The sequence below is a fragment of the Pseudophryne corroboree genome, chromosome 1, assembly GCF_028390025.1.
Source record: "Pseudophryne corroboree isolate aPseCor3 chromosome 1, aPseCor3.hap2, whole genome shotgun sequence".
Taxonomy (NCBI): domain Eukaryota; kingdom Metazoa; phylum Chordata; class Amphibia; order Anura; family Myobatrachidae; genus Pseudophryne; species Pseudophryne corroboree.
Genome location: NC_086444.1, coordinates 304,110,663 through 304,136,969, shown reverse-complemented (window position 1 = coordinate 304,136,969; position 26,307 = coordinate 304,110,663). Strand labels below are relative to the sequence as shown.

General features: G+C 47.0%; 1 protein-coding gene across 2 annotated transcripts in view; it reads left to right on the top strand.

Moving 5' to 3' along the window:
• ANAPC5 (anaphase promoting complex subunit 5) overlaps nucleotides 1-8,196 on the top strand; it is a 272,988-nt gene extending 264,792 nt beyond the window's left edge. For both annotated transcript variants that reach the window (XM_063964426.1, XM_063964425.1), the window contains exon 17: nucleotides 7,067-8,196. In XM_063964426.1, the coding sequence (XP_063820496.1) occupies nucleotides 7,067-7,278 (212 nt within the window). In that variant the 3' untranslated portion in view covers nucleotides 7,279-8,196. The remainder of the gene's footprint in view (nucleotides 1-7,066) is intronic.
• The last annotated feature ends 18,111 nt before the right edge of the window (nucleotides 8,197-26,307 follow it).

The window sequence follows — 26,307 nt, the reverse complement described above, 5'->3', positions numbered from 1 at the left end:
CGGATACGTTGTTATTCTCTATGATGCGGCCAAGATGGGTTGGCCACCTTCTAAGCAGACCTTATCCAGATGGATAAAACTGACCATACGTCAGGCTTACCTTCATGTTAGGTTACAGCCACCTACATCAGTAACAGCTCATTCCACACGTTCTCCGGGAATGTCATGGGCAGCTGGTCGTGGAGTTCTACGACACAGCTTTGCAGTGCGGCTACATGGTCTTCAGTGCACATGTTTGTGCGCTTTTACAGGTTTGATACTTTTGCGGCATCAGCATCTAGCTTTGGCCGTCTACTGTTACAGGTGCCAAACAGCTCTCCCGCCCAGGGGGGACACTTTGGTACGTCCCTAGAGTACTCCAGTGACCCCTAGTGGATGAAAAAGAAAATAGGATTTTGGTACTTACCAGGTAAATCCTTTTCTTTGAATCCATAGGGGGCATTGGACGCCCATCCAGAGCAGTTGTTTACCTGGTTGTGGTAAGTGCAGGGAATATTATGGTAACACACTCTTACCGACTGTTTCAAATTAGAAATTCTATCGGGTTGGTGTCAACTGTTAGTTGTCAGTTTCGTTTGTGTCAACTTTATTGTCCGTTTTTGGTTATATGTATTTCTCCATTGTCAACCTCTATAGCTCCAGTTCGGCTCAGTAAAAAAACACTGAGGTACTCTGTAATATGGAGGGGAGGCATAGTCAAAGTTTAACTATTCAGTGCCTAGTTCCTGTGGAACCGTCCATATCCCTAGAGTACTCCAGTGCCCTCTATGGATTCAAAGAAAAGGATTTACCTGGTAAGTACCAAAATCCTATTTTTGTGTGTTTTTTTCCCCCCCAAAGTCAAATTTTCCTTTCTTCTAGAACCTAACATGGGAAATGGCTGATACCTGCCTTTTCCTGGAGCATGGCATTAAATTTACCTGTTTCTGCTTCGGGGTACACTGGTATTCCACAGGGAATAACATCGGGGGGGTGTAGAGTTGGATCTTGATCTGAGGCACCAACAGGCTAAAGCTTTGACTGTTCCCAGGATGCATTGCACTGCCTCCTCTATAGCCCCGCCTCCAGGCACTAGAGCTCAGTTTGTAAGTTGGTGCCTGCAGAGCAGGTCACTAACAGGTGGGGCTGCGCTAGGCAGCCCTGAAAAGAGCTTTTTAAGAAGACTTCAAGGGCAGCAGCGCTTTCTATGTCATTCTGACATGCTGTGCTGCGGCTCCATCACCTCCCCCAGCAGCTCTGCATACTCCCGCGGCCTGGTTCCTGGGTACTTGTAGCGAAGGCACACCGGACTTCAGGCACACACCGCTGACGCTCTCCTGGATCGCGTGGCTGCACATTGGGGAGGAGGTAAGAGGGTCCCCCAGGTGGGACACGCTGAAAATTGTGGTCCCAGGAGACGGACGCACCGCTGGCGTGGACACTGTACTGCATAGGGACCTCATTAGATCCACCAGGGCAGGGAGCTCAGGTCGGATTTACTAAAATCCGGTTAATATAGGCTCCATAGTACCCGGTTGTGAGGCCCAGCATAGGGGATAAGGCGCTGACCTGTAGCCCCTCCCCCAGCTCCGGGCGCCATCTACTGCTGGTGCTCCCGCCCTGGAGCTGCATTTCTCTCTCCCTCACTCCCTGACAGAGATTTTGGCACCATCTTCACTACTAGCTGGGCTGATCTCTGGGCTGCAGGGCTTTGTCTCCTCTGTAAAGCCGCCTGTCTCATCAGTGCTGTGCATTTACAGGCGCTTAAATATTCTACATGTCATTTTAGACAGTGTTGGTTAAGAACAAGTGTACTGCTATCTGAATATTTAGTACAGGTATTCTGTGATATACATCCAGTATCAACTGTGCATTGTTATATCTATACTCATACATATCTATATGTAGTTTTACTAGTCCAGTGCAGTTTTATTGTTTAAATGTAATAACTTCTGCATTGTACATGTGACTGACTGAGTGTGCCTGTATGTAATGTTTGACACACCGCCTGTATGTATTAATGAGTTATCATTAAAAAGTGCCTGTTGGAATTTATTGGTGAGTGCCTACATTTCCAATTTGCTATTTATTGGTCCCGGGACCCTTGTGGTGGAGCAGCGCATTGCTGATTTGGTCAAGCTTGGAGTGTGGACTTACTAACTATATATATATATATATATATATATATATATATATATATATTATGTCACCTCATACCGCTTAAGTCCTCTGTTCTGTGTACTGTGTTTACTGTCACATAACATGGGGGGTTATTTGCAGGTATTGTGTTTGTCTGGCTTTATTGTACTGTTACGCCCTAAGGCTTCATTATAATGTCTGTTACACAGGGCGGGAAATCTGCGGACACTTCTGCATCCTGCAGTACTGGCACCACGGATTTACCTGAGGGGGAAGTTTTAGCTGTGGATTCAGGTGCTGAGTGCCATACACCCAGTCAACCTGCAGCACCTGTGGCCAATCAGGACACACCCTGGGCAGCGGTCTCAAGTCTGCTGACTATACTTGTGACACGTCTTACGCCCCCTGTGGAACCTCCTGTACCATTGCAGCCACATATTGTTCCTGTAGTTAATCCGCCCTGGTCGGATACACTGTCTACCCAATTACAACAATTAAATCAGTCTTTGGTTAGACAAAAATCTACCCCACGCTCCTCTGGGACCAAGGGGTCATCTAAGCTGGCCATTTCTTCCTCATAATCCACTAATATTTCGGATAATTCTTCAGATGAGAATGGGGAATATACTTATCCGTCAGACACTGATACAGTTGCTTCTGATGAGGAATCTACAGCCCAGGTTGATGTTCCTGACCTAGTGGAGGCTATTAAGCTAATTCTTCAAATAGATGATTACATTGAGCCTCCTACTGCGTCTAAGAAACCTGATAAATTCAAACGTCAGAAGGTTGCTAAAGTAGTCTTACCACATTCTGATCATTTAATTGATATACGTCAGGGATCCTGGTCGTCTCCAGGAAATACATTTTCCCTGTCTAAAAAGATGCTAGCTCATTATCCTATCCCTGCGGAGTTGATTAACAAGTGGGGAAACTCCACCGCCGGTGGACTCTCATGTCGCCTGTCTTGTGGTGTCCTCTACTCTGCCTGTCACCTCACTGAAGGAACCTACAGATAAGCGTGTGGAGGGATGCCTGAAGTCTATTTACTTCCTTACTGGTGCGGTACATAGACCCACTATGGCAGCCTCCTGGGCTGCAAAAGGTATTGAAGCATGGGTTCAGGCAATTGAGGATAAGCTGCCTCAGGATTTTTCTGACACTGCCAGACAATATCGGTCTTATATTACCACAGCATCCCACTATATTCAGGAGGCAGCCTCGGATGCAGGTGTAATGGCGGCCAAGGCATCTACTACGTCTATCCTGGCTCGTCGAATTATGTGGTTGAGGTCCTGGAAAGTAGACCTGGACTCCAAAAAGACCTTAGGATGTCTCCCTTAAAAGAGAGCACCTCCATTTGGGGAGGATCTGAAGAAGATAGTGACTGACTTGGCTACTGCCAAGACTGCGTGTCTCCTAAATACTAATCCTTCTGTCCCAAAGGCTAAGTACCACCTTTTGTTCCTTTCGACCTCCAGGAAAAGCAAACGGTCAGGCGTTTCCGCGACAGGCTCGTGCTTCCAAAACCACTAAGCCTAAATCTAAACTATCCTGGGCCTCCCATCAGCTTGCTTCTAAACAAGACAAGCCTGCTGCATGACAGGGCGGGCCTCCCCCTGGGGAACCCCAGGGTGGGAGGCCGACTTCTGCAGTTCGCCCAGGCCTGGTTAAAGACTACTTTGGACGCTTGGGTGCGGGAAGTTGTCTCTCACGGGTACGCAATCTCTTTCAAGAGACGTCCCCCTCGCCAGTTTTGCACAACAGTTATCCCTGCGGATCCGTTAAAGGCGCAAGCTCTACACTTGGTTGTACAATCCCTCCTGGATACAGGAGTGGTAGTACCGGTACCTCTGTCTCAGAGAGGCAGGGGTTACTATTCGACTCTGTTTCTAGTTCTGAAGCCACATAGGTCCTTCCGGCCTATACTCAACCTCAAACCAAATCATTGAACAAGTTTGTGAGAGCATCCAAGTTCCGTATGGAAACTCTGCGCTCTGTAGTGCTGGCCATCGAGCCCGAAGACTATATGGTATCCCTGGACATACAGGATGCTTACCTGCACATACCTATTGCCATGTCGCATCAGCAATATCTGCGGTTTGCTAATGGCAACCTACATTATCAATTCCAGGCACTGCCTTTTGGATTGGCTACGGCTCCTCGGATCTTCACCAAGGTCATGGCCATGATGACTGCTCTTCTCCGCCGTCAGGGTATCAGGATCCTGCCGTATCTGGACGACTTGCTGATTCTGGCGAACTCCCAAGAGGTTCTCCTTGGTCATCTGGAACTGACGGTCCAATTCCTACAAGCCCACGGGTGGCTCATCAACTGGAAAAAGACGTCGCTGGTCCCTGCTCGGAGCATGGTGCACCCGAGGGCACTACTGGACACACACAACCGATTGTTTTTGTCTTCAGAGAAAATCCTGAAACTTCAGGACAGGCTCAGATATTCCCTCTCTCGGCCAAGAGAGTCGATACACTCGGCGATGCAAGTACTAGGCCCGTGGTGTCGGCTTTCGACATTGTAGAGTACGCTCATTTTCATTTCCGCCCTCTGCAAAGGTTCATTCTTTCCAAATGGGACGGCCTGCCTCATCGGATCAGGTCTTAAATGATCTCTTTGACTCCGGAGGTTCATCTGTCACTGTGCTGGTGGTTACAGGACCAACAGTTGAGCAGGGGCCGTCCCTTCTGGATATCCAACTGGGTCCTCCTGACAACGGATGCCAGTCTGCAGGGTTGGGGCGCGGGGTTGGAGCAACACTCTCTCCAGGGTCGGTGGACCAGGGAGGAGTCTCTCCTCCCGATAAACAATCTGAAATTGCGAGCAGTGTTCAATGTGTTGACACTGGCCCTGCCTCTAGTACAGAACAGGCCTGTACAAGTACAATCAGACAATGCCACCACGGTGGCGTACATAAATCATCAAGGTGGCACTCGAAGCCGCATTGGCAATGCTGGAAGTATCAAAAATCCACCGTTGGGCGGAACGCCATCTGCCAGCAATATCAGCATTGTTCATTCCCGGAGTCCTCAACTGGGAAGCGGATTTCCTCAGTCGTCAGGACATTCACGCCGGAGAGTGGAGTCTTCATCCGGAAGTCTTTCAACTCCTAGTGGACAAGTGGGGCCTACCAGACCGAAGACGTTCCGGTCTTCGGATCAAGGACAAGGGATCCTCAAGCAGCGTTCGTGGACGCACTGGCAATTCCATGGAACTTTCGGCTGCCATACATGTCCCCTCCATTGTCACTCCATCCCAGGGTACTTTGGAAGTTCAAGCAAGAAAAAGAAAAATACTAATTCTAGTCGCTCCAGCGTGGCCCAGACGGCATTGGTTCTCAGACCTGCAGGGTCTCTCAATAGAGCGTCTTTTTCTACTTCCTCAACACCCAGACCTCCTCGTTCAGGGCCCTTGTGTCTATCCGGACCTGGCCAGACTGGCTTTGACGGCGTGGCTCTTGAAACTTCACTCCTGAGGGCCAAGGGATTCTCTGAGGTGGTTATTCAAACTATGTTGAAGGCCCGCAAACTGGGTTCTGCACGGATTTATTACAGGTTCTGGAATTCTTGTTTCACATGGTGTGCTGCTAAGAATTATGATGGCTATTCATTCAGAACTTCTAGGCTTTGGGCTTTTCTGCAACAAGGCCTAGATTTAGGCCTTTGTCTGGCCTCCCTCAAGGTTCATATATCTTCCTTGTCTGTGTGGTTTCAGAGGAAAATTGCGTCTATTCCTGACGTTCATACTTTGGCTCGGAGTGTTTTAAGGGTTCAGCCTCCCTATGTCCCTCCTGTGGCTCCATGGGCTCTGTCTGTCGTCTTAAATGCCCTGCAAGAGTCTCCATTCAAACCTCTTGAGTCTGCGGATCTTAAATGGCTTACACTTAAGGTTGTGGGGTTTTTTGGCTATTGCCTCTGCTAGGAGGGTGTCAGACTTAGGCGCTTTGTCCTGTCGTCCACCCTTTCTGATTTTTCGCCGTGACTGGGCAGTTCTTCAAACTCGCCCTGGTTATCTACCTAAGGTGGTATAATCTTTTCATCTTAACCAAGAGATTGTGGTTCCCACCTTTATCTCTTCTGGTTTGTCCTCCAAAGAGCGGTCTTTGGATGTGGTACGGGCTCCCCATATTTACATAGAGAGGACTGCCTCCCTCAAGAGGTCAGATACCCTTTTTGTACTTTTTGGTTTTCACAAACCTGGCTGGCCTGCGAATAAGCAAACCTTGGCCAGATGGATTAGAATGGTGATTGTACAAGCCTATGCGCAGGCTGCTGTAAAAGCACATTCTACTCGGTCTGTTGGACCTTCTTGGGCAGCCTGCCGAGGTTCATCTGCTGAACAATTGTGCAAAGCCTTGTACATGGTCCTCTGTGAACTTGTTAGTCAGGTTCTATGCCTTTGATACTTCCGCCTCCCAGGATGCTTCCTTTGGATGCCGGGTCCTTGTACCCGCAATGTAATTCCTTGTGGAATACCAGTGTACCCCGCTGCAGAAAAGATGATTTATGGTAGACTTACCATAGTTAATCTCTTTCTGCGAGGTGCACTGGATTCCACAGGGCGCCCACCCTGACGCACTTGGCTTCTTTGGGTTTGTATGGCATTAGCCGCTGGTCCCTTCTCCTTGCGTGAAAATGTGGTTCTATGTGACTAACATCTGCCGTCTTTTACCTGCTACTGCATTGGACTGGTTAACGAAACTGAACTCCAGTGCCTGGAGGCGGGGCTATAGAGGAGGCGGTGCAATGCATCCTGGGAACAGTCAAAGCTTTAGCCTGATGGTGCCTCGGATCAAGATCCAACTCTACACACCCCTATGTTACTCCCTGTGGAATCCAGTGTACCTCGCAGAAAGAGATTTAACTATGGTAATTTTACCATAAATCTCCTTATTTCTGACTTTATCCCCTTCTTCTTTGTCTCCCTTTGTCTGTAGCTCTGGAGTCAGCCATTCTAAATTTAAATGAAGCAAAGAATTACTTTGCTATGGTGGACTGTAAGGAGCAGATTCGGGACATCCTGTACTTGCAAGCCAGACTGTACAACAGCTTGGGAAAAGTCCAGGAGAGAAACAAATGCTCTATGCTTTTCCGACAGATCCATCAAGAACTTCCTTCTCATGGGGTGTCATTGTTAACCCGACTATAAGAGTTTAAAATGCCAAATACTGGCCTATTGTTTCCATTCCATAGCACAGAAGAAATGCAAGGTTTCACACCCAAGGGTAAAGTTATTCTCTGGAACTGATCCGCTAAAGTTTGCTGATGTTTAATATAAATATATATATATATATATATATATATATATATATATATATATATATATTTCATGTTAGTGGTTCAGACAATGTTATCCATTGGTTTTGGGAAATTCTGAATTGATGGTGATTGCTAGCCTGCCAACACTAGTCCTCCATTAACACATGGATGTTATATGGTAAGACTTCCCAGTGTGTAAGGATGAGGTTCAGGGAGCTTGTTGTCAGAAGGTGTTTATCACAGATAAGTCTGAAACTGGGTTATCTCCAGACATCCTTGGATCGCTGACCATATTCAGAATATTCTCAGAGTGGTTGTTTGCCGATACCTCGCACAGCCCCATCCGAAGATTACATCAGTTACACTAGCCACAAACTCCCTGGTGCAGATGGGATGCCAAGAATTGGACTATACTTATTGATCACCTGTTAGTGGTATATGCGGTATCCGTATTCTTTCCAGACTGACGGGATCCTGGTGGACAAAACACCTTCGGTCGCCACAAGGTTTTATTGCCCCTTACGTGGTGGTGTGGACCACCACCTAAGTGGGGTTTCTGGCCGGCAGTCGGGGTTCTGACCGTAAACATTTCAATGGCTATCGGATTTTCAACTGCTGGGATCCCAACAGTCGGGACTATAGCTGCATACCGTATATGTAGTAGCTGAAGTGGGCCTGTTATACGGCTGTATGCCATACCACCTCTATTACATCTGCTGCAACCACTGTGTAGGAGCAGCATATGCTGTCAGCCAGCATTCCTTTTACTCCTTAAATAAAATTGTAAATAAAAATATTTTTGATGTGATCCTTTTTTGGGTATGGTGTATTGGTTATTTTCTCATTTATTTTGTTTGACATTTTTCTGATGGTGACCAATACTATACAAGTTAGCAACCCTGCGCTCTACAGAACTCTATTCGCGGCTGGTTAACTCTTTCAGGGCACACTCATCCCTTATACCAGTGGTTTTCAAACTGTGTGGGGGTTGGATGCCCTGAGTTGGTGGTCCAGCATCATTTCAAATTACTTATAGTCAATGTAATGGGCAAAACAAGTGCTTGTGGCGTACAATCATAAAATATGTAGAGAAAAGGGAATCCTGTCCCTCACCACATACTTGAACCTAAGGATGTCATATAAACACAATTTACTTCATTTTAATATTTTTTTTCTTCATTTCTCAAGTCAATTTTGGCAATGGTTTGACATTTAAATATGTATTCAAACTCGCATGCACATAAAGATATCTTTTCCCGGCTCATATATAGTGGCAGATGCTCAATTAGCTTAGTGATATCATTCAGGTGCTTGAAAGGGAGGGTTATTTCTAAGCAAGAAAAAAAGGCATTTTGTTTCCCCCAGCACCCTGATTGATAACAGTAATCCGATTTAAATTCCACACAATATTAGAATTCAGAGATCTCGGTTACATATATTTGCGCAATTGTATGCATAAGCCCCAAAGCCGCGTCAAGGCCTCTCTGTATATTTGGGGTCCCTAGAGCTATATCTAGGTGCAGGGTGTGGCACCCCAAAAAATCAGTATAGGAAAGAAAGCCCAGGGCAGCATACCAGTGAAAAAACTATAGTGTTAATAAATTTAGTGTTAGGAAGCCGAAGCTACAGTATAAAGAAAGTGATACGCAAATGAGATGTAATTAAAATGGAGAAATAGTGTTAAAGAAATTAATAAGTGATGTGTTAATAGAATGTACAGGTATGCCACACTAAAGCCATCCAGTCCAGAAGCACCACACCCCACACCTCCATTACCCCAATCTGGGTCTATGATTAACAAGCAAGGAGACACATGATAATGGCTCCTTACTTAAATATATCTAAGCTAAGAGCTTCCTACCTTGGAGCAACCCCATAATGCTCCATATGGCATGTCAGGGCCTGCACCTCCTCCTAATGCAGGAACATCTCTGCCTCTCACAACGGACATATATAGTGGCAGATGCTCAATTAGCTTAGTGATGTCATTCAGGTGCTTGAAAGGGAGGGGTATTTCTAAGCAAGAAAAAAGGCATTTTATTTCCCTCAGCACCCTTTCTTGTATGATCTATGTAATCAGTGTCTCAAAGATGTAACCTTTACTATTCACTATTTTGTTTTGTGACTATATTTTTCAGGTGGCGTTTGCATAGAGCACCTGTTTTGTCCCATCTGGCCATATCTACATATCCTGTTACGTGAAGACATTTAATTTTAATCGGGGAAATTCCTCAGCTAACTGAGCCTTGATTGGAGTGTTATGCGGTCTTTCTCTTTATTTTGGCACTTCCCTTAGACACTAGTTTGTTTTATTAAGATGTAATGCTGTTAATGCTCAACATGATTGAAGGCTACAGTCTAAAGCTGGGTACACACTTGAATGACCTGATGATCTTACGACATTCAAATATGAGGAAACAATACATCATGTCCATGTATACACGATCCACTGTGCAATTACACAATGTAGCATTACAGAGTTAGTTATGCCATTGTACATTGCGTCATCCAATCTGAAGCACAGCACATCAGATGGGAAGATGTGACCACACAATTCATCAAACAATTAATTTGGGTTACATGCTGTACAGTGGTTGTTGTGATCCATTGCAGATCACAAAATTTCCCAATAGATCATATAGTGTGACCCAGCTTAAAAATTCCTTAAGTCGGGGGGCGTGGTCTGGATGGTGAGGAGTGCAGACGTGCTTCTGCCTGGCTCCTCTACCCACCGTTACTAAAGCTATCTTTTCAGGGTCAACACCCTCAGTGGACACCCTCCGGGGGCTCCGCTTCCCCCCCTGTAACATACCTGTGCCCAGCAGAGTTAGCCGGGGAGCAGTTTGCTCTGTTCCTGCAGGTTGCGGCCTACGCACCTCCGGAAGCCGGGGCCTCGAGTACATTCTGCACCCGAGTTTGGAGCTCCATAGCGGGATCGCGGCGCCGGGAAGCGGCGCGGACCCCCCCCCGGGGCGCAGACACCATAGGCAGGCTTCCCCAGTCCCCCAGAGAGGTCACCCATCGTATACAACAAGCAGAGGAGGCATCTGGCAGTGGGGGACAGCAGGGAGACAGGCGCCCAGGAGACGCGGCGGCCATCTTGGATTCTCTGGAGGAACAGGATCATCAGAGGTAGTGTGCCTGTGTGCTGTGGGGGACTCTGACCTGGGGCTGCATTGAGTCTGGTGGCCCTCTGGTACAATCTTGACTGTGTTCCCACTCTGGGGCCTCTGTGGAGTGATCTGGGCAATACCCTTTCCTGTGGTGCTTTAGAATTTCTCTCAGCAGTGTCTTCTTCTACTACAGCTGCCCCATCTTGTGGCCACTGGGTGTAAATACATGCACTTCTCCCACAGTGTACTCGGTACATAATACATATTATTCTACAGTCTTCATAGGAACGCAGCTATCCCAGCACCGGCCGTGACTATCGGATGCGATGTCCCCTTGGTGGATTGACCACGCTATTATGATGTGACTGCTCTGAGACAATTCTGCCTCCACCCGACTACTTCTTTGACATGACATGACAACTCAACCTTCATGTGGATCCTTCTCTGATTGATATTACTAACGTCTCCCCTATCTTCAGTCCCGTTATTTGTGTCGGTCAGCTTTATGATGCCTCCCAAGAAATATAAGGCCGCCTAATCTGTTTCCCAAGTGGCGTTCTTTAAACCTTCTCCTCAAACCACTAAATCAAAAGATGTACGGAATGGTTCCTCTAAGTCTGTTGTACCTGTGTCCTCGCCGCTTCGAGATGCGTCTGCCCCTATCACTGTTACCACACACACCAGCTCTATCGAGGACAGTGACTCACGGTGGGCGCTATGAAGCGTCTCCTAACGCAATTTAAGGATGACGTTGCGGTTGAATTCAGAGCGACTATGAGGGAATGCCAGAGATCTATTGATGAGATTGGTGGCCGCACCGATCACCTAGAAACAAAAATGGGTGAAATAGTGTCGTCGCATAATCACCTGATCTCCTCCCATGAACTGCTTCAAACCGAGGTAACGGCACTCAAGGACAAGCTCTCTGAACTAGAGGACAGATCGAGACGAAACAATATAAAGCTGCGAGGTGTTCCGGAGGCTGTCGCCAATAGCGCTTTAAACGATTTTGCAGTTGACCTCTTCAGCAAACTCCTTCCCTCATACCGCTCGGCGGACTTTCTGATTGATCGCATCCATAGGCTCCCCAAAGCCAGGAACGCCCCTGAGGGGGTACCCTGAGATGTTCTTATGAGGGTACATTATTTCTCTGACGTCCTAGTGGATGCTGGGAACTCCGTAAGGACCATGGGGAATAGCGGGCTCCGAAGGAGGCTGGGCACTCTAGAAAGATTTGACTACCTGGTGTGCACTGGCTCCTCCCACTATGACCCTCCTCCAAGCCTCAGTTAGATCTTGTGCCCGGCCGAGGTTGGATGCACACTAGGGGCTCTCCTGAGCCCTTAGAAAGAAAGTATAGATTTAGGTTTTTTATTTTCAGTGAGACCTGCTGGCAACAGGCTCACTGCAGCGAGGGACTAAGGGGAGAAGAAGCGAACTCGCCTGCTTGCAGCCGGATTGGGCTTCTTAGGCTACTGGACACCATTAGCTCCAGAGGGATCGACCGCAGGCCCAGTCCTTGGTGTTCGGTCCCGGAGCCGCGCCGCCGTCCCCCTTACAGAGCCAGAAGCAAGAAGAGGTCCGGAAAAACGGCGGCAGAAGACATCAGTCTTCACCAAGGTAGCGCACAGCACTGCAGCTGTGCGCCATTGCTCCTCATACACACTTCACACTCCGGTCACTGAGGGTGCAGGGCGCTTGGGGGGGGGCGCCCTGAGCAGCAATAAAAACACCTTGGCTGGCAAAAATACCACAATATATAGCCCCAGAGGCTATATATGTGGTAAATACCCCTGCCAGAATCCAGAAAAAAGTGGGAGAATAGGCCGCGGAAAAGGGGCGGAGCTATCTCCCTCAGACACACTGGCGCCATTTTCTCTTCACAGTGCAACTGGAAGAAAGCTCCCCAGGCTCTCCCCTGTAGTTTTCAGGCTCAAAGGGTAAAAAAGAGAGGGGGGGCACTAAATTTAGGCGCAATATTGTATATACAAGCAGCTATGGGGGAAAATTCACTCAGTTATAGTGTTAATCCCCTCATTATATAGCGCTCTGGTGTGTGCTGGCATACTCTCTCTCTGTCTCTCCAAAGGGCTTTGTGGGTCCTGTCCTCAGTCAGAGCATTCCCTGTGTGTGTGCGGTGTGTCGGTACAGCTGTGTCGACATGTTTGAGGAGGAGGCTTATATAGTGACGGAGCAGATGCCGATAAATGTGATGTCGCCCCCTGTGGGGCCGACACCAGAGTGGATGGTTAGGTAAAAGGTATTAACCGACAGTGTCAACTCCTTACATAAAAGGGTGGATGACGTAACAGCTGTGGGACAGCCGGCTTCTCAGCCCGTGCCTGCCCAGGCGTCTCAAAGGCCATCAGGGGCTCAAAAACGCCCGCTCATTCAGATGGCAGACACAGATGTCGACACGGAGTCTGACTCCAGTGTCGACAAGGTTGAGACATATACACAATCCACTAGGAACATCCGTGACTTGATCCCGGCAATAAAAAAAATGTGTTACACATTTCTGACATTAACCTCTAAAAATGGGGTTTTTATGTTTGGGGAGAAAAAGCAGGCAGTGTTTTGTTCCCCCATCAGATGAATGAATTAAGTTGTGTGAAAAGCGTGGGTTCCCCCTGATAAGAAACTGGTAATTTCTAAAAAGTTACTGATGGCGTACCTTTTCCCGCCAGAGGATAAGTTACGCTGGGAGATATCCCCTAGGGTGGATAAGGCGCTCACACGGTTGTCAAAATAGGTGGCACTGTCGTTTTAGGAATGGCCACTTTGAAGGTACCTGTTGATAAAAAGCAGGAGGCTATCCTGAAGTCTGTATTTACACACTCAGGTACTAGACTGAAACCTGCAGAGCGTGCTGCTGCAGCGTGGTCGGTGACCCTGTCAAGCATACTAGTTTGCTAACATGAGAACATATTAAAGACGTCGTCTTATATATGAGGGATGCACAGAGGGATATTTTGCCGGCTGGCATCCAAAATGAATGTAATGTCCATTCTGTCAGGAGGGTATTAGAGACCTGTCACTGGACAGGTGATGCTGACCTTAAAAGGCGCATAGAGATTCTGCCTTATAAGGGTGAGGAATTATTTGGGGATGGTCTCTGGGACCTCGTATCCGCAGCAACAGCTGGGAAGAAATATTTTTACCTCAGTTTTCCTCACAGACTAAGAAAGCACTGTATTATCAGGTACAGTCCTTTCGGCTTCAGAAAAGCAAGCGGGTCAAAGGCGCTTCCTTTCTGTACAAAGACAAGGGAAGAGGGAAAAAGCTGCACCAGTCAGCCTGTTCCCAGAATCATAATTCTTCTCTCGCTTCCTCTGAGTCCACAGCATGACGCGGGGGCTCCACAGGTACGGTGGGGGGCCGTCTCATCAGGGGTACAAGCTGGAATTCGAGATGTCTTCCCCCGCCGTTTCCTCAAATATGCCTTGCCGACAACTCCCTCAGGCAGGCTGGGCTAGAGGCAATTAATAAGCTGTATTCACAGCAGGTAATACTTAAGGTGCCCCTACTTCAACAAGGACGGGGTTACTATTCCACACGGTTTGGGGTACCGAAACCGCATGGTTCGGTATGACCCTTCTTTATATTTAAAATCCTTGAACACATGCATAAAAAATTCAAGTTCAAGATGGAATCGCTCAGGGCGGTTATTGCAAGCCTGGACGAGGGGGATTACATGGTATCCCGGGACATCAAGGATGCTTACCTGCATGTCCCTATTTACTATCCTCGTCAGGAGTACCTCAGATTTGTGTTACAGGATTACCATTACCAAGTCCAGACTCTGCCGTTTGGACTGTACATGGCACTGAGGGTGTTACCAAGGTAATGGCCGGAATGATGATACTCCTTTGAAAAAGGGGAGTTTTAATTATCCCATAGTTGGACAATCTCCTTATAAGGGCGAGGTCCAAGGAGCAGTTGCTAGTCGGGGTAGCACTATTTTGGAAAGTGCTACAACAGCACGGTTGGATTCTAAACAGTCCAGAGTCACAGCTGGTTCCTACGACACGTCTACTGTTCCTGGGGATGGTTCTGGACACAGACCAGAAATAAGTGTTTCTCCCGGTGGAGAAAGCCAAGGAGCTGTCATCTCTAGTCAGAGACCTCCTGAAGCCAAAACAGTTATCGGTGCATCATTGCACGCGAGTCCTGGGAAAAATGTTAGCTTCCTACGAAGCAATCCCATTCGGCAGGTTCCATGCAAGAACTTTTCAGGGGGACCTGTTAGACAAGTGGTCCGGGTCGCATCTTCAGATGCATTAGGCTGATAACCCTGTCTCCAAGGACCAGGGTATCTCTACTGTAGTGGCTGCAGAGTGCCCATCTTCAAGAGGGCCGCAGGTTCGACATACAGGACTAGGTCCTAGTGACCATGGATGCCAGCCTTTGAGGCTGGGGGGCAGTCACACAGGGAAGAAACTTCCAGGGACTTTGGTCAAGTCAGGTGACTTCCCTACATAAATATTCTGGAACAGAGGGCCATTTACAATGCTCTGAGTCAGGCAAGGCCTCTGCTTCAAAACCAGCCGGTCCTGATCCAATCAGGCAACATCACGGCAGTCGCCCATGTAAACCAACAGGGCGGCACAAGAAGCAGGATGGCGATGGCAGAAGCCACAAGGATTCTCCGATGGGCGGAAAATCATGTGTTAGCACTGTCAGCAGTGTTCATTCCCGGAGTGGACAACTGGGAAGCGGATCTTCTCAGCAGACACGACTTCCACCCGAGAGTGTGGGGACTTCATCCAGAAGTCTTCCAAAGGATTGTACACCATTGGGAAAGGCCACAGGTGGACATGAAGGCGTCCCGCCTCAACAAAAAGCTATAAAAGATATTGCGCCAGGTCAAGGGACCTTCAGGCGATAGCTGTGGACGCTCTGGTAACACCGTGGGTGTACCGGTCGTTTTATGTGTTCCCCCCTCTGCCTCTCATACCAAAGGTACTGAGAATAATAAGAAGGCGAGGAGTAAGAACGATACTCGTGGTTCCGGATTGGCCAAGAAGAGCCTGGTACCCAGAGCTTCAAGAAAATATATCAGAGGACCCATGGCCTCTGCCGCTCAGACAGGACCTGCTGCAGCAGGGGCCCTGTCTGTTCCAAGACTTACCGCGGCTACGTTTTGATGGCATGGCGGTTGAACGCCGGATCCTAAAGGAAAAGGGCATTCCGGAGGAAGTCATTCCTACGCTGATTCAAGTCAGGAAAGATGTAACTGCAAAACATTATCACCGCATATGGCGGAAATATGTTGCTTGGTGTGAGGCCAAAAAAGGCCCCAACAGAGGAATTTCAACTAGGTCGATTTCTGCATTTCCTACAAGCAGGAGTGTCTATGGGCCTAAAATTAGGCTCCATTAAGATACAGATCTCGGCTCTGTCGATTTTCTTCCAGAAAGCATTAGCTTCAGTACCTGAAGTTCAGACATTGTAAAAGGAGTGCTGCATATTCAGCCCCCGGTTGTGCCTCCAGTGGCACCTTGGGATCTCAACGTGGTGTTGAGTTTCTTAAAATCACATTGGTTTGAACCACTAAAAACCGTGGATCTAAAATATCTCACGTTGAAAGTGGTCATGTTATTGGCCTTGGTTTCGGCCAGGCGTGTATCAGAATTGGCGGCTTTGTCATATAAAAGTCCTTATCTGATTTTCCATATGGATAGGGCAGAATTGAGGACTCGTCCCCAGTTTCTCCCTAAGGTGGTATCAGCTTTTCACTTGAACCAACCTATTGTGGTGCCTGCGGCTACTAGGGACTTGGAGGATTCCAAGTTACTGGACGTAGTCAGGGCCTTGAAAAATTATGTTTCCAGGACGGCTAGAGTCAGGAAAATTGACTCGCTATTTATCCTGTATGCACCCAACAGGCTGGGTGCTCCTGCTTCTAAGCAGACTATCGCTCGCTGGATCTGTGACACGATTCAGCAGGCGCATTCTGCGGCTGGACTGCCGCATCTTAAATCAGTGAAAGCCCATTCCACAGGGAAGGTGGGCTCATCTTGGGCGGCTGCCCGAGGGGTCTCGGCTTTACAACTTTGCCGAGCTGTTACTTGGTCAGGGGCAAACACGTTTGCAAAATTCTACAAAATTGATACCCTGGCTGAGGAGGACCTGGAGTTCTCTCATTCGGTGCTGCAGAGTCACCCGCACTCTCCCGCCCGTTTGGGAGCTTTGGTATAATCCCCATGGTCCTTACGGAGTTCCCAGCATCCACTAGGACGTCAGAGAAAATAAGATTTTACTCACCGGTAAATCTATTTCTCGTAGTCCGTAGTGGATGCTGGGCGCCCATCCCAAGTGCGGATTGTCTGCAATACTTGTATATAGTTATTGCCTAACTAAAGGGTTATTGTTGAGCCATCTGTTGAGAGGCTCAGTTATATTCATACTGTTAACTGGGTATAGTATCACGAGTTATACGGTGTGATTGGTGTGGCTGGTATGAGTCTTAGCCGGGATTCAAAATCCTTCCTTATTATGTCAGTTCGTCCGGGCACAGTGTCCTAACTGAGGCTTGGAGGAGGGTCATAGTGGGAGGAGCCAGTGCACACCAGGTAGTCATAAATCTTTCTAGAGTGCCCAGCCTCCTTCGGAGCCCGCTATTCCCCATGGTCCTTACGGAGTTCCCAGCATCCACTACGGACTACGAGAAATAGATTTACCGGTGAGTAAAATCTTATTTTCCACGTGAAGGAGGCAATTTTGAAAGCTGCTAGACCCTCGGATACTGCTTCAGAGGCTTTGGGCTCACTTCAGATATTTGGAGACCTGTCCCCTGCTACTCTAGGGAAAAGGCGCTCTCTTTACCCCATCACGGCAGTGCTACGCAGAGAGAACATTCTATACAGATGGGGATTTCCTACAAAGTTGCTTATTTCTCGAGAAGGTTCTACTGTCGTTATAACAAATGTCGAGGAGGGGAAAAAGATTCTTGCGTCATGGAACCCTGCAAGCTCATCTACACACACCTCTCCCGAACGGGGCCTTCAGCGGGACTGGGCCTCGTCGGCTGCTGAGCTCTGAGTATTATTTGTTCCACTACACTTGCATTGTTTTTGTATCTTTCTAATCATTTTGTTATGTCATGTTTCATATTTTACACCAGTTCCTTGGCAGTTGCTTATTACGGGTGTCTATGTAAGGCTGATTTGAATGCTATTAGACTGTTCTTCAGGTGATGCCTCGACACCGTTGGTTTACTGTTTGTTGTCTGCCTCTGTTGCTCCGTCTACCGCCCACGTCTCTTTGGTAGCTGGGTATTTTACCCTAGAATACTTATTTTCTTTTTTTTTTAGTCCCAGAGGCTGGCGGTGCGGGGGACCAGAGATAGAGGTCCGAGGAACTGCATCTGGTTGAATTTTAGTTCGGGTGTGGGCAGATTAACCACTACCCCCCACAGACTAATTCTGAGTCGCCATGGTAAGGCGTCCAACCATGCCCCCTAGAGGGGTTAATGTTATGTTTCCTTTAACTGTTATTCTCCTTTTTCTTATCCTTTCTTTCCCTCTTCCTCTCCTTCTGTCCGGAAATTGTTGCTCATACTTTCTACAGGCCAGCTGGTTGATGGTAACTATGCAATCTTCGTTTCCTGTACAGTATGGTTAACATTGTTTCTATAAATGCAAAGGGTCTTAACTCCCCACACAAGAGGAAGTTAGCATTAAATTATTTTCATAAAATTAAAGCTCAAATCATAGCCGTCCAAGAGACACATTTTATTAAATCAGCCCCTCCACGGTTTACTAATGTGAGATTTCCCCATTGCTATTTGGCCAATGGACCAGCGAAGAAAGCGGGGGTGGCAATCTTAATGTCTCAACATTGCGCTTTTTCCCTCACGTCACAATACTGCGACCCGGAGGGGAGAATTCTGATTTTAGTGGGTACTCTTGAAAATAAAGAGGTGACGATAGTTTCCTGCTATGCCCCGAACACCAAGCAACTAGCATTTTGTAGGAAACTCTGTGCTAAGGTACAACAACTGGCCAAGGGCGCTTTACTTCTCATGGGGGACTTTAATTTGACCCTTTGGTTGATAACTCTGGCAAGCGGACCTCACTCTCCAGTCAGCTCCATAGGAATGCGAAGGGCTTCCGCCAGTTATTGGCGGAAAATGATCTTTTAGACCTATGGCGCGTTAAACACCCAATGGACAGGGACTACACATTTTATTCTCCAGTACATGCCTCTTATTCCAGAATAGACCTTGCTTTAGCGGATAAATGGACTCTACAGTCCATCCGTAAAGTCTCCATTCTCCCCATGTCCTGGTCGGATCACTCCCCACTATTCATCGAATGGGATATTGGTAATAGAAAGACTACCCCGGCCCCCTGGCGCTTAGGTAAACAAAGTCTCCTTCAGCCGGAGACTAAGCAGGCTATCCAAACCACTATGGATTATTACCTCTCTGAGAACTTTCCTCGGGGACATCCATCTTTACATTCTGGTGTGCCCTCAAAGCAGTAACACGAGGGACAGCGATTCAAACAGCGGCTAAACTTAAAAGGGAATATCGTAAAAAATGTGAACAAGCTGAGCTTGCAGTCGCTTCCCTGGAGAGTGCTCACAAGACACACCCACATGATAAAACCCTCCTTAGATCATTGCAGGAAGCCAGAGAGACAGTAAACGTTTTCTATTTAGCGGAAGTCCAACGCAACCTACATAGACTGAACCAAAAATTCTATGTTTATGGTAACCGGGCTGGTAGACTGCTGGCAAGGAGGCTGAGAGGCAGGAAAGCGAAAGAAAAAATTCACATTATCCACTCGGATAGGGGTAAAAGAGTCTATGATCCTGACGAAATTGCAAAAGTTTTTGCATCTTACTACGCCAAACTATATAACTTGAAGGAGGATTCCTCCACTTTTCAACCTACAGGCACGGATGTTCAGAATTTTCTGGGCAAATTTTCTCTCCCTTCGCTGTCACCGGAGTCTTGTAGCTCTCTTAGTGTGCCTTGGACTCTAGCAGAAGTCAAAAAAGCTATTGACTCCCTCCCAGCAGAAAAGGCCCCGGGACCCGATGGTTATCCTTCTGGTTTCTATAAATCCTTTAAGGAGAGTTTGGCTCCGGTGCTCCTATCGGTGTTTAATGAAGCCTCAGAAGTTGGGCGCTTCCCCAAAGAAATGCTGGAAGCTCAGATCATCACCATCCCCAAACCGGGGGAAACTCCCACCTCAGTCCAACATTTTAGAGCAATTGCTCTATTAAACACTGATTTAAAACTCTATGCCAAATTAATTGCCAACCGTATCAGTCCCCTCCTCCCCTCTCTGATCAACCCTGATCAAGTGGGCTTCGTCTTAAACAGACAGGCCCCAGATAATACGCGTAGGGTGATTAATGTCATTGAACATTCTGCCTGTAGAAAAGAACCCCTCCTAGTTTTGTCTCTGGATGGCGAAAAGGCGTTCGATAGGTTAAACTGGGACTTTATGAGATTGACTCTGGCCAAATTTGGCTTCTCTGGAAGGATCTTAGACTCTATCCTGGCTCTCTATTCCACGCCCTGTGCGAGGCTCTTTGTTAATGGATACCTCTCTTCATCCTTTAATATCTCTAATGGCACTCGTCAGGGCTGCCCGTTATCTCCTATTATTTTTGCGTTGGCGATAGAACCCCTGGCTGCTTGCATTAGATCCTGGGACTCGATTAGTGGCCCTGTTATAGGGGGTATTTCCCACAAAATCAGCTTATTTGCGGACGATATTTTGTTATGTCTTTCTGATCCTGAGACTTCCTTGCCAGTTCTACATGCCGTTCTTCAAGACTATTCGGATGTTTCCTATTACAAATTAAATACTAATAAAACTGAGGCCCTCCCAACTCAATATATCTCCGACTGTGGTCTCTCGGTTGAAGGAATCGTACAAATATGCCTGGAAATCCTGCTCCTTGAGATATCTGGGGATTAATTTGTCCAGTGAAGATAATTTAATTGAATGTAATTATGCCCCGTTATTAAAAGCCTTTACGGAGCTGACTGGGGAGTGGATGCTGCAGGAGGTGTCTTGGCTGGGTAGGATAGCTGCTGCCAAGATGGTCTTATTGCCGAAATTAATGTATCTGTTTCGCGCCATACCAGGACCCCTTCCCAGACTCTTCTATAATAAATTTAACCAGGTCCTGATTAGATACGTGTGGGGAGGCTCTAGGCCGAAAATTGCTAAAAAGATTCTTATTCTGCCCAAACAATCCGGTGGGGTAGCTTTCCCGGACATAGGAAAGTACCATGCTGCTTGTCTGTTAAGTCAGTCCAGGGACTGGTTTGACACCTCGAGCATGAAACCGTGGGTTACTCTGGAAGCTTCTTATTTGAATACTGCTACTCTTTCTGATTTGTTTTGGTTGCCACCCTCTGCTGCCCAAAGTAGGTCCGGATCTTGCAAGTCTATTAAAACGACCCTAGATTCATGGCATAAACTAGTGTCCTCTTCGGAAGAGATTAAATTGCCGTCTCCCTGTCTGTCGATATCTGCTCTTATGTCCTTGATTCCTAATATTACCCTGGAAGAATGGATTCGGAGGGGCCTCTCCACGGTAGGCGATTTTTTTATAGGTGACGTCTTGATGTCCTTTTCTCAAATACAGGAGAGATTTGGGATTCGGACTCAAGACTTTTTCAAATATTTGCAGGTGAGAAGCTGGTTACACTCACAGGCTTTACATCTTCACAAACCTTCTTTTCCGGCTTACATTAAAAGCCGTCTGGAGACATCCTCACATAAAAGTGGGATTACGTGGTGGTATCATTTTCAATTGACTAATAGCACACAATCTAAATTCAAAGCTCAGATTTTATGGGAAAGAGATTTGAATAGATCCTTTACTGATGCAGACTGGGACAGTATATTTAGGTCTTGTTTTAAAGTTTCCAAATGTATTAACCACTCTGAAATGTTCTTCAAGCTTATACAGAGGGCCTACTTCACCCCTGAAAGACAAAATAGGATCTGGCCTTCCCAATCTAAATTATGCTGGCGGAAATGTGGCTCAACGGGGGATATCTTTCATATTTTCTGGGCGTGCCCACTTATACAACCACTCTGGAGAGAAGTTTTCAATATGATTAGCATGATTTTAGGATTCACTATCCCCCTGGACCCAGCCTTAGCATTATTTCATTTGTTCGTAGACCACCTTTCTACAGGCGATCGCTACGTCTTGGGGCATATTTTGATAGCCACTAAAGCTGCTATAGCCCAATTGTGGAAATCTGAGAATCTTCCCTCTTTAGCGTTTATTCAAAATAAGATTCACAAACATTTTATTTTTGAAACAGCGGAAGCTAAATACTCTTCCTCAGCTAATTCTATTCACCTGAAATGGTTAGGTTGGTCCGACTATAGGGGGAGAGAAAGCAGGCTAACCGTCTATAGCTCTCCAATTGCTTTATCTGTGCTTCACCCCACCTAGATTGAGCTCTATAAGAATGTTGTGATATCAGACGTTTCTTAGTTATTTATTTATTTATTTATTTTTTGTTGGTGTTTGTTTGTGCTAAGCCTCTTTTTTGTGTTTCTTCTTTTTGATTCTGAACGCCTAATGTAACCAACTGTATACCCATTCAATTGTGCGTTACAAGTGCTTTGATTATGGTAACCATTCCAGACTTCCCCTATGTTCCCCTTTTCTCTTTTTTCTGTTCCCCTTTTCTGTGTGAAAAATCTTCAATAAAAATTCTAATTTTTTAAAAAAAAATTCCTTAAGTCCATTTGAAGCAATGTATCAAGTCTGTGGTAGTTTTCAGTAGTGGTTGATAATGATATATTATGAAGAGACAATATACTGTACCTTTAGTGCCTGGAAGGTTTTACTTTTTAATATATATTTCTTCATAATGGTTCATAGGTTCCACAGGGAACATCGGGGTTGTAGTTGGCGAATGAGAGTCAGACACCAAGCAGTTAAAGCTTTAGCTTGTCCTAGAATGCTTGGCTCCTCTCTCCTATAACCCTGCTTCCATGCTGAGGGATTCAGGTTTAAGTTGGTGCCTGCAGGAAGCTGGTGCACCGTGACAGGGGGCTGCTCCAAATCTTTTTTTATTTTTACTTTTTTACTAATGATTTTTTGGGGGGCTGTATGTCAGTGTGATTTTAGTGACGCAGCTCCATCACCGCCAGCACCAGAACTACCGCTTAGTCTCAGGCAGGAACTTGCGGCAGGGGACACACAGGGCGACTAGCACCGCTGGCTGTGATAACTGCGTGGCCGGCAACTCAGGGGGCAGGTAAGAGGGTCCCTTCCCTGGGACCCGCTTGTAATTCGTGGACACAGCATTTCTGGGCAGACGGACCATGGCGCTGGCGTGGACGCTGTCGCAGAACAGGGACTTCACTAGACCACCAAAGCAATACAGGGCACACGTCTAAGTGTGCAAACACAACTTTCATAAGGCCCGCAAAATACCTGGGGTGGAAGACTAGCATAGGGAAGGCGGCGTATGACCTGTAGCCCCTACCCCAGCTCTGGGTGCTAGTCTGCAGCAGATTTCCCACCCTTGAGCTGCCTCACTTTCCCTCCTTCCCTCAGAGACCCGGGCAGCCATCTTACAGCACAGCCAGCGGCAAGGTCTCCGGAAACGCTGGGCTCAGTCTCCCTGTAAACAAGTCTGCAGCACGCCAGGTATTTATACCGACTTGCATCCTACCTGCTTCAAAACAAGCTGAGTAGTTGATTCAAGTATTGCAGTAATAATAATTGTATTATTTATCTGCACTGTATGTGACTGTGTGCTAGTGCTGCTGTCTGAGTTTTCTACTCAACTGTACTGTATATTACTGTCTCTGTTGTTTATGTACCCAGGGCACAGGTGTTTCTAGGGTTATTTCTTCCAGCATATATTGGCTGCGTTCAGTCACATACCACATTCTGCACTGTTTGTATCATTATATTCAGAGGGCAGGAGCGCCCACATTGTTTTCCTACTGTGTCTAACAAAAAGGGTCGCAAACCAGCAGAATCCCCTGTGTTACTCTCATGTAGCGTTTGCTCAGCAGGGTTATCTGCGGAGGATGTTATACAAGATGGCCTCTGTGCAAACTGTTATACTCCTAGTCGGTCCATACCTCCTGCCCCTACACAGGAGTCTCCCTGGGCAGCCTTCTCTAAATTGTTAGGTACTCTGGTGGACCGACTGATGCCCCCCATGGGCCCTCCTATGTCACTACCACCTAATATTGTACCAATTGTTAATCCACCTTGTCTACTAAGTGCAACAGCTCACACAAACTTTTGACTAGACGAAAGACACGAACAGAGCATAAACATGCCACTGGTTCCTCTAGGCAGGCTACTTCATCCTCTCAATCCACTGTCTTATTAGATGTTTCATCTGAGGAAGAGGGGGAAAATAAAGCTCTCTCAGATGCAGACTCCTGTGCAGCAGAGGAGGAAGCTCCCATTCTGATGGATGTCCCTGCACTAATTGAAGCTATTAAACATATTCTTCCATTTCTCTGGCAGGGTCCACAGGTTATCCACAGGATAACAATGGGATATAATGAAGAGACAGCAGATGTGAACCAATCGGTCAAAGCTTTTCGGCCTCTCAGCATGCATCGGGCCCGTCCATATATCTCCTGGCTCAGGCAAATCAGTTTTTTGTTTGGTGCGGCAGGACCCAGACCATGATCATAGGGCTGCTGGTTTTTAGCAGCCCTAAGCTTTCTTATTTAATTTTTATAGTCTTACTATTTTTCTGAGTAATCTTTCTGAACAGCGTCTTATACATACCTTAGAAAGAGTTGCTCCCGCAACTCTCCGCCGGTTCGCGACAACGCTTACCCACGAGTACAGTGCTGTGTCGGCGGGCGTCTATGTCGGATATACTAGCAGGTCCAGCAGACGTTACCAGGCTGTGGCCGGAGCACGGGGAGAAGGTAAGGCATCGGTTCCGCTTAGAAGGGGAATACGGACACAGCCGCACTGTTTTGGGAGGAGACCACCAAACAGTCGCTGACACTGCTGCCACCTCAGGTGCACCAGCGCTAGGCCTTAGGGACCATAGGCTCCAGGAATAGCATGAGGCCGCAATCCCTAGGGTTGATGTCGGCAGTGGGGAGTCAGACGTTCTGGTCGCCCCTCCCCCCGGTTCATGACCAGTTTCCTCAGAGTCTCCCGCCATGAACTGTTTCCTGCTTCCGTCTCAGACGCTGTACACGAAGGGGACCCAGTCGCAGCATAGGCGGCTGTGTGACAGGTGCGTCTGTGTTCACTGAGCACCTGTGTGCACTATAGGTTCATGGAGCGTCAGTGTACACTAGTAGCGCCTGGATCCGCTCAGCGTTCGCTAACGTATTGATTGGTCCTGGAAGCGAGGTGAGTCTCCCTGTATCCCACTCTACGGAGTACGGGTAACAGCACTAAGTCCCTATCTACCTTTTTGAGTATGAATAGTTAGATAATTGCCTATTGCATATGAGTCTGTATACATTTACTGTTTCTTTCGCGATGCGTCTGAATACGGTAGATCTGTTTAAACATGATTCAACAAAGCTGTGTTATCCTCTCAGGGTCTGGTTCAGGATGGTTTGTGTGCAAATTGTTTTAGCTTTCACCAAGGGTTCTTGAAAAATACAAGGCAGATTCAGGTGCAAGTTGATCCACCTTGGGCTATGTTTGCACAGACTTTATCCAATCTAGCTGAAAGTATAACTCCTCCAACTCCTGGACTGGGGATAGGTTACACGATTAACCCTTACATGCAGCTTCCCACCTGTGGTGTATCACTTCCAGCAGCTGCCTCTCAAAAGAACCAGGCTGATAAGCCAGTGGTAAGTAAACCCTTATCCTCACAGGCTACACATGGTTCAGATGAGGATTCATCGGAGGATGAAAGCTCAATTAATTCTCTACTTCGGCATAGGAGGAGGAAGGTCTCGGCTCAGTGGATATAGCGGAGTTAAAGCAATGAAAGCCATTCTATCCTTATAGGATTCAGCAGAGCCTGTGTTAAAAACCAAGGCACCTGTGTTTAAACGTCCCAAAACACTTAAGCCTGAGTTTCCAGGGTCAGGTCAGCTGACGGAAATCATGGAAGAGGCTTGGGCTACGCCTATTAAGTTTAGAATTCCTAAGAAATGGAATTCCAATTATCCTCTTCCAGTTGGGGATTGTTTAAAAAGGGAGGTGGTTCCTAAAGTAGATACGCATGTGATTCGATTAGAGTGAAAATCTACATTACTTTTGCCTTCAACATCATTAAATGATGTCACGGATAGGAGAGGTGATGGTTTTCTAAAAAAACATTTTTTTCCCTGTCTGGGGCAGTCATAAGGCCAGCCATGGCTTCAGCTTGGATGGCAAAGGCAGTGGCTGCCTGGGCTGATGCATTGGAGGGGGATTTTTCAATAGCATCTAGAGGGCAAAAATCCCATATAGCACATATAAAACAGGCTGCAATGCTCTTGGAAGAAGCAGCATTGGATATGGGTACTATTGCCTCCAGGGCATCAGCTTCAACAATAGCTGCTCGTAGAGCAGTTTGGCTACGTACTTGGAAAGCTGATTCAGAATCTAAGAAGGTTTTGGAATCTTTGCCCTTTTCTGGAGATATTCTTTTTGGTAAAGAATCGACTAATATTTTGGAGTCAGAAGCAGACTCCAAGAAAGTAAAGTTTCCATCCACATACAAATTCAAACCTAAAGTTCCGGCGCTTTGGCCCTTTCGGTCTCAAGGAAAAGCTAAAGGTAAAAGTGATAGGCAGTCCCAATACAACAAGTCTGTTAAGACTAAAAAGCATTGTGCTACCAGAGGACCAGTTGGTAAAACAGATAAG